Below are 8,222 nucleotides of genomic sequence, written 5' to 3'. Positions count from 1 at the left end.
GGGACTCCAGGATCATGACCCGAGCCGAAGGCAGTCGCTTAACCAACTGAGCCACCCAGGTGCCCCTTGTCTACCCAATTTTATTTTATTTTTTTAAAGATTTTATTTATTCATTTATTTGAGAGAGTGAGAGAGAGAGAGAGAAAGAGCACATGAGAGGGGGGAGGGTCAGAGGGAGAAGCAGACTCCCTGCTGAGCAGGGAGCCCGATGCAGGACTCGATCCCGGGACTCCAGGATTATGACCTGAGCCGAAGGCAGTCGCTCAACCAACTGAGCCACCCAGGCACCGCCATCTTCTCTTTAGACCTTGATCTCCCTCCGGGCTCCCCTGGGCGCTGCACCCCAAAGTCTTCTGAGCCTGCCCCTGCCACTGTTACCGGGGTCCCTCGAAGGACGGCCAAGAAGGCAGAGTCCCTCTCCAACTCCTCTCGCTCTGAATCCATCCACAACAGCCCCAAGTCATGCCCCACGCCCGAGGTCAGTGCTGGGGAGGGGCCTGGGGAATGGGGCAGTGGGTGGCCCTATCCTCCTCTGGGGTCCCCAGGAGTTGGGTGGCTGCTGGCCATGTGGGGTCGCAAGTTGGGAAGTGGAGCCAGGCCCTGGGAGAGAAGGACGTGTGGATTTCTTGATGGGCAAGGAGCTCAGGTGGAGCCTGCCCTGCCCCCCAGGGTTCCAGCGCTCTACTTTGGGGCTGCCCAGCCCCACCCCTCTGGGGCTCACAGAGGCCCCAGAGTCCCGAGCTGGATGGAGAGAGACGCACTGGCGCCAGGATCCGTATAATGAGACTGTTCATGCGAGTGTCTGTAGCAGAAGCAGGTGGTTGTGTGGGAAAGGATGCAGGTTCTGGGATTCACATCCCAGCTCTGTCTTAGGCGAGTCTCTGACCTTTTCTGGGCTTTGGTTTCGTTGTCTGGATTTTGGAGCTAATAAAACCTGCCTTGTAATGTTGTCCTGAGGATTACATGAGAAAATAGAAGGAAGAGCACTGCAGGGCACACAGTAGATGCTTAACGTGCGGCAGCTATTTTCATTACCAAGTGCTTGATCACCTTGTCTCTCCTCTCTAGGAGGGGCAAACCTCAAACCCCAGAAATGGGGGGCACGGCAGGTCAGAAGCAGCCCTGCTGTCAAAGGTTGTGGAAAGCGGTAGAACCCAGCCCCGGCCTCTACTGCCCTCTTGTGGGCTAGAATGACGGTGCAGGCTTTGGCGCTGTGATTGGAGGGGCCGCCGGGTCTCCCCGTTCCGGACCCTCCTTGCAGGGACTTCTCTAGTCTCTGCCTCCTTGCCTCCAGCTCTTCCCAGTTGGAGTGCTTTGCTGCATTTTTCCCTTAAGGAGACAAACTGCCATTGGTCACTGCCCGCACACCAGTGTTGTTGGTTTCTTCTCTGATGGGGAAAGCGGTCTTACTTACTGGGCGGGTGCAGCCGAGGCCCTGGCTCAGGAGGGATCCAGGTTGTCCTCACTCCCCTTTGCTAGGGCAGCGGGGCTCTGCCAGGACCTGCGGGCTCGGGTGCTGATTTAGGAAACATTGGGGATCATTGCTGCTGGCTTTGTCCAGCAGGTGCTCTTTCTCCCTTCTCAAAGCAGCGGGTCCTCTGGCTCATCCTGGAAACCTGCCTGCTTTGCCATTGGCCCTGGGTCCCGAAGAGCACTGGCCCCTTCTGTTTGCCCACAGGTGGACACGGCCAGTGAGGTGGAAGAGCTGGAGGCAGACAGTGTCTCCCTGCTCCCAGCAGCACCCGAGGGCAGCCGGGGAGGAGCCAGGATCCAGGTCTTCCTAGCGCGCTATAGGTGGGCACCTGCCCCTGCTCCCCGTTTCCCTAGGGTTTCGGGTGTGCGGGAGGCAAGGACAAGGTGAAGAAGACAGAGGCCTCTGGAGGGGGCAGCAGTGGTACAGGGATCCTAGTTGGACATGTCCTCTCAGCCTAGTTGGGCCGGGTGGGCGCAGTGAGTGCTCTACTTGGCTAATGGGGGACCACCAAGTGTCCATAAAGGCCTAGTACAGTGGGGGAGAGGAGACGGGACATGGAGGCAGGATGTAGGTCACCGTCCTCTTCCTCCTCCACACCTCCTTCAACAGCTACAACCCGTTCGAGGGCCCCAATGAGAACCCAGAGGCAGAGCTTCCTCTTACTGCTGGCGAGTACATCTACATCTATGGCAACATGGATGAGGATGGCTTTTTTGAAGGTAGGAGGGTAGCAGCGTTGTTCTGTCCATCCCCCTGCTTTTAAGTTCCTCTTCCCAAAGATCTCCACCCCCCAGGCCCTCTCCCCAGCCGGCTCAGCCCGCTAGAACTTTTCTGACTCCGCTAAAAAGCAGCCCGTGGGGAAGGGACCTAGGACAGGGGGCAGCTGGTCTGACCACAGGTCTGCTGCAAGCAGGGCAGGACAGGGCCTACGACAGCCCAGACGATGGATGGCGTTACAGGGAATTTGGGCTAAATTTGCTTCTGTGCTGCCGGACAGGGCAGGACGGTGCTTAAGTCTAGTGGCATCAACATCGGGCGTGTGGCGTAGATCTGACGCTGGACTCCAGTCGGGTGTGGGGAGGAGGAATCAGGGTCCAGAGCTCGGGAAAGCGGGTTAGGAAGTAGTCAGCAGGTGTCTGGGCCCGGGCAGGGCGTGGGCTTCAGGGCAGCTCTCCAGGGCCCATGGGGAGCTCAGGCCACGGCCCATGACTGAGACCAGGCAACAGGGCAGGGCCTGCCCAAGACACGGTCTCGGGAGACTCCCCAGGTGGCCCTGGCCACACGGTAGGGAGAACGACGCTGCGGTGCAGGCAGGGCAGGGTAAGGACCATAACCACGGACGGAGATTTAGCAAAGAAGTCAGGTCTGAATCCGTAAGGCCCAAAGCTTGGGGTTTGGAAGGCTGGGTCTTCGAGCCCGCTCCGCATGCCTTCCCCGGGCCCAGCGGCTGGTCTTTGAGTAGCTGCCGTGAGTGATGGTGAATAGCTAAACTCCCCGGAGATGTGCATAACAGAAGGGGGATTAAATATTTTCCAGAAAAACTACTTTTTAAATGAAAAAAACCCCAGAGCCCACACCTTTTCTTGGAGGGGGGGGTGGGTAGCCAAAACACAAATAGTAACTAACCACAAATTATTAGAATTTGAACTATCTGATCTGGGATAGACTTAAAGGCCTGGAGACAACTGGGCCCAGGATGCCCTGTCCCCCCGTCAGACTTAGCTACGTGACGGCTTCGTCTGCGTCTGGTGCTGCCTGGACCACTGTCCGCGGTTCCAACTTCGGGAACGTGGGCCTGGCTCTGGTGGGGGCTCCAGCGCCAGCCTTTCTGGACGGTGGATCCGCTTGGTGCAAAGGCTCCTACCTTCCCTGTCCCATTCCTTAGTGTCCGTGCTTATACTGACGTCCTCGGGCTGCCCAACCAAAGTACTGACTGGCTGGTTTAAAACAACGGAAATGCAATCTCTCACACCCCTGGAGGCCAGACGTTTGAAATCAAGGTGTTGGCAGGGCCACGCTCCGTCTGGAGGCCGTCAGGGAGACTCCATCCCCTGTCCCTTCCAGCTTCGCGTGATTCCAGGTGTCCTGTGGCTTGTGACCACGTCACTCTGGTCTCTGCCTCTGTAGTTCCGTTGCCGCCTCCCCTTCTCCCAGTGTCTTGCTTCTGTGTCACTCCTGTAAGGACACTTGTCATTTGATTTAGGACCCATCCATATAATCCAGAACGATCTCACCTCAAGCTCCTGAACTTAATTACATCTGCAAAGATGCGTTTTCCAAATAAGGCCACAGCCACAGGAGCCAGGGATTAGGATGTGGACATATTTTGGGGAGGTCACCAGTCGACCTACTCCAAGCACTTATAGTTATCGAAGTTATTGGAAGTCACTGTTGTTTCTTCAAGTTTCCCTACTTTCTCCCCCTCCTGGCATAAGTGGAGAGCGAGGGTGCTGGGGAAACTTGCCGGCCCTCCTGTTGCTCAGACCCGTCTTCCTCCTCCACACCCCCTTCCGTAAGCCCCGGGCCCTGCTCCCCCTTCCTCCTAATAAGGCACAGTGGCTGCCAGCTCGTCTGTTCCCTGGGAGCCCACTCCCTTCTCCCAAATTAGCTGTGACAGGACATGCTGTGTGCCCAGTTTCTTCCTTCCTGGACGGCCCTCTGTTGTCACGTGTTCAGGGGAACCTGCACAAGGTACCAGAACCGACCTCTGGTCACTGCCTGGACTGACCGCCAGTCCTGTTCCTAGACCCCGGCCCGCGGTGGGTCCTCATCGCTTCTAGAACCCAGAGGGGAATCTTCTCTGGCACTTATGTCTTTTGTCCCTAGAGATTCCTTCTCTCACCCTGACCGTGTGGTGCTTCCTCTCCCACCGAGGAGGCCTGTCTTCCACTAAGGAAGTTGAAGGGCACCCCTGTCCCCACTCCTCAGGCCTTCGTAGTGTGAGAGTTTTCGAACGCACAGAAAAATGAAAGAACGATGCAGCGAACACCTATATCCTCACCACCTCGATTCAACAGTTGTTAACATTCTGTCATATTTGCTTTTTCCGTCTGTAGGTTAAGAAAGAAAAATGAGGTAAAAGCGAGTTGTAGCCATCATGACATTTTGCGTGCGTCTCCTCAGAACGCGGACATTCTCTGACGCTGGCAGAGCCCAGGCGCTTGTTAGAAATGCAGCCTTGCAGCCCCACCCAGACCAAACTAAGTTAGAATCTGCATTTTAACAAATCTCCAGGCGATTCAGATGCACATTCAAACTTAAGAAGCTCTGTCCTCTATCACCACAGTGCTGTTACCACACCTGTGAATATTAGCAGTAACTCCCTCCTGTTAAAAGTGCTCACGGATAAATGTTGATTTGAATCGAATGCTTAAGATCATGCACTAACCATGGCTAAAATGCATTTATTGGACTGGTTTTTCTCTACCTCCTCTCTGTCTTCCCCTTCCCTGCCCTCCCTCTGCCAGGGGAGCTCATGGATGGCCGAAGGGGCCTGGTCCCTTCCAATTTTGTAGAGCGTGTGTCCGACGATGACCTCCTGACCTCCCTCCCTCCGGAGCTGGCCGATCTGTCCCACAGCTCGGGCCCTGAACTCAGTTTCCTGAGTGGAGGTGGGGGCGGCAGCAGCAGCGGGGGCCACAGCCGGCCCAGACCCGAGGACGAGGCTGCAGGGGACGAGCTCAGTCTGAGCCCCCAGCCTGAGGGCCCGGGCGGGCCCCCGGCTGTGCCTTACCCCCGCAGTCTGGTGGTCCTCAGGCAGCTGGCCCACAGTGTGGTGCTGGCCTGGGAGCCGCCTCCTGAGCGAGTGGAGCTACGTGGCTACCACATCGGCGTGAATGGGGAGCTGCGTCAGGCCCTGGGGCCAGGGGTGCCCCCCAAGGCTGTGCTCGAGAACCTGGACCTGCGGGCCGGGCCTGTCCGTGTTTCTGTGCAGGCCCTGACCAGCCAGGGCAGCTCCGACCCTCTGCGTTGTTGCTTGGCGGTGGGTACCCGAGCCAGGGTGGGACCTAGCCAGCTGCGGGTCCGTCGACTGACGGCCACGTCTGCTGAGATCACCTGGGTGCCCGGCAATAGCAACTTGGCCCATGCCGTCTACCTCAATGGGGAAGAGTGCCCCCCTGCCCGCCCCAGCACCTACTGGGCCACCTTCTGCCACCTGCGGCCCGGTACCCTCTATCAGGCCCGAGTAGAGGCTCAGCTCCCACCTCGAGAGTCCTGGGAACCCGGCTGGGAGAGGCCGGAGCAGCGGGCCGCCACCCTGCAGTTCACCACACTCCCTGCAGGTACGCAGGCTTGGCCTTGGGCTGCCCCTACACCCAGAAGGCCGGGCTGCGGGGGTGCCCCAGGGAGCTGCAAACTAGGCCGCTCCCTCAAGGTGAGCGTCCCGTGTCCGTGGGTCTTGTGCCCTCCTCCTCCCCCCAGGCCCGCCTGATGCCCCCCTGGATGTGCAGATTGAGCTGGGACCCTCCCCCGGAGTCCTGATCATCAGCTGGCTTCCAGTAACAATCGACGCTGCTGGCACCTCCAATGGCGTCCGGGTCACAGGCTATGCCGTCTATGCCGATGGGCAGAAGGTATGGCCTGGGGCCTCTGCCTCCCCGTGGCCCGGGAGCAGGATGGGGGTCTCTCCTTGCCGCGCTCAGAGGCCGAGTCTCCCCAGCCTGGCACAGCATGGGGGCCCCACGGAGCCCGCAGATGGGTTGAGGGCGTGGGCTTCGGTAGCAGATGACTGCACTTCCAAAAAGCGTGCCACCAACCGGGGCCACGCGGCCAGGGGCGTCAAGTGAGACGAGACACGCCAAGGCCGCAGCGCGATGCCTGGCGGAACGCTAACCGCCCCCGTTCCCGCGCGTCCTGACGCGTGGCGCCCTGGGCCTCCCTCCCCCAGCTGCGTTCCCCCTGCCCTGCAGATCATGGAGGTGGCCTCGCCCACGGCGGGCAGCGTGCTGGTGGAGCTGTCCCAGCTGCGGCTGCTGCAGGTGTGCTGCCAGGTGGCCGTGCGCACCATGTCGCCCCATGGCGAGTCGGCCGACTCCATTCCAGCTCCTGTACCCCCGGCCCTGGTGGCAGCCTGCCTGCCAGCCACGGCCTCCTGCCCCTCGCCACGGCCAGGCTCCGAGGCCAGACCACCCCTTGCTCCGGCTTCCCCCGGGCCTGGAGACCCCAGCCCTCCCCTCCGGCGCCCTGACCCCCATGGAACTCGAGAGCCCCCCGGCGGTCCCCCTGCCGGAGAGACACCAAAAGGATCCCACGAGGATCCCCCGGCACCTTGCTCGCAGGTACCCCGCTGGGGGCGAGGGGGAACAGGTGGAGGCTGGGACAAAGGCCTGGGGCTTGGGCCCTTCCTCAGTGCCTGCCGTTCCAGGAGGAGGCTGGGGCAGCTGTGCTGGGTGCCTCAGAGGACGGGAGGGCCAGCGAGCCCACCATGGGCGACAGAGCTCCCGACCCTGCAGCCTCGCCACTGGCCCAGGAGGAGGCTCTCCCAGCACCCTGCTCCACCCAGGGAGCCCTGGCCCAGCAGGTGCCCTGTGCTGAGGCCTGCCGCGGAGGAGACTCAGGATCTGGGCTGAGGCCCGGGGCTGAGGTACGGGGTTGGGGACACACTGGGCCATCTCATAGAATTGGGGCCTGCCTCCCTGCCTCTGCCAGCCCGAATCTGGGGGTCCTCTCCATTTATTTCCTGCTCTGGTCTGTGTTCGAGTCTGCTGCTTTGTTGCTTCGTCTTCCCAGATGTCTCTTTTCCTTTTGGCTACTATCCTTCTTCCCCCCACACCTCCCTGCCCCCCGTCCCATGCACACCTCCCACTTGGGACATGACCCTCTCTCCCTCTGCCGAGGGACTCCCGCCATTCCGGCTGGGGCTGACCCTTGCAGAGCTGCCTGCCTCCTCAGACCCTTCCCTCTCTCCTCCTTTGTCTTACCTCTCGCAGAGGGAGGACGCAGCAGAGCTCGGGGGCCGTCTGGTGAACTCCCTTGTGGACCATGGCCGCAACTCAGATCTCTCAGACATTCAAGAAGAGGAGGAGGAGGAGGAGGAAGAGGAGCTGGGTTCCAGGACTTGTTCTTTCCAGAAGCAGGTTGTTGGCCATGGCATCAGGGAGAATGGGGCCAAGGTAATGGGGGGAGGAGGGGCTGGTGGGCCCTAGACCTCGGGTTCCAGGGGCCTCTTACCACCCCCCTGGCCAGCAGCCGCTCCAGCCACCACCGAGTGCCAGCAACATTCTAGGTGTGTGGCCTGGGCCCTGTCCCACGCAGTCGATAGGAAGTTGCTCAGGATTGGCCTCTGCGCTCCTGGGAGGAAAGGAGAGGATGAGGAGCTCTCTTCTGCCCCTTCTCCCACTCCAGCCCACCACAGGCAGAGCCCCGGCCATCTGAGATCCCTGCTGGGAGCCTTTAGGGAGGGCTGGGGAGGCCTCTCTGCTGTTACAGGCACGGTCTGCTCCCAGTCACTCCCGTCCCTCAGGGCCCCAACATCCCTGCAGCCTGTTGCTTGGGTGTGTCACCCAGTTCCTCCTCCAGCTGCGCTCTGGACGTGCTGGGGGACTTTGGGCCAGCCCCCTCTCTGGTCTTTCCTCTTAGAGGAAGCTGAGGGAGGGCTGTGGGGTTGCCTGCAACCCCTGCCCTCATTTGAGGACAAAGGTCACAGCTCTGTCCTCTTCCCACGGACCTCTCTTCCCTGCTGCCCTTCCCGCCCCCCCCCCCCCCAGCCCCAGCCCCAGCCTGACCCCTTCTGTGAGGCTGACAGCGA

General features: G+C 60.4%; 1 protein-coding gene across 1 annotated transcript; it reads left to right on the top strand.

Annotated features, from left to right (window-relative positions):
• Positions 1 to 193: 193 nt before the first annotated feature.
• LOC102748251 (peripheral-type benzodiazepine receptor-associated protein 1) lies at positions 194 to 8,217 on the top strand (the record flags this gene model as incomplete). Its single annotated transcript, XM_081811662.1, has 9 exons — positions 194 to 478; positions 1,679 to 1,794; positions 2,084 to 2,193; positions 4,942 to 5,757; positions 5,897 to 6,048; positions 6,385 to 6,753; positions 6,840 to 7,058; positions 7,405 to 7,587; positions 8,182 to 8,217. Coding segments are annotated over exons 1-9 (2,271 nt in total), but the record flags the coding sequence as incomplete, so codon positions are not given.
• Positions 8,218 to 8,222: the final 5 nt, after the last annotated feature.

The sequence above is a fragment of the Leptonychotes weddellii genome, unplaced genomic scaffold (genome assembly GCF_054177405.1).
Source record: "Leptonychotes weddellii isolate Sample4059 unplaced genomic scaffold, ASM5417740v2 HiC_scaffold_9232, whole genome shotgun sequence".
Lineage (NCBI taxonomy): Eukaryota > Metazoa > Chordata > Mammalia > Carnivora > Phocidae > Leptonychotes > Leptonychotes weddellii.
Note: the sequence above shows the minus strand (reverse complement) of the source record. Positions and strands in the feature narration are given on the sequence as shown.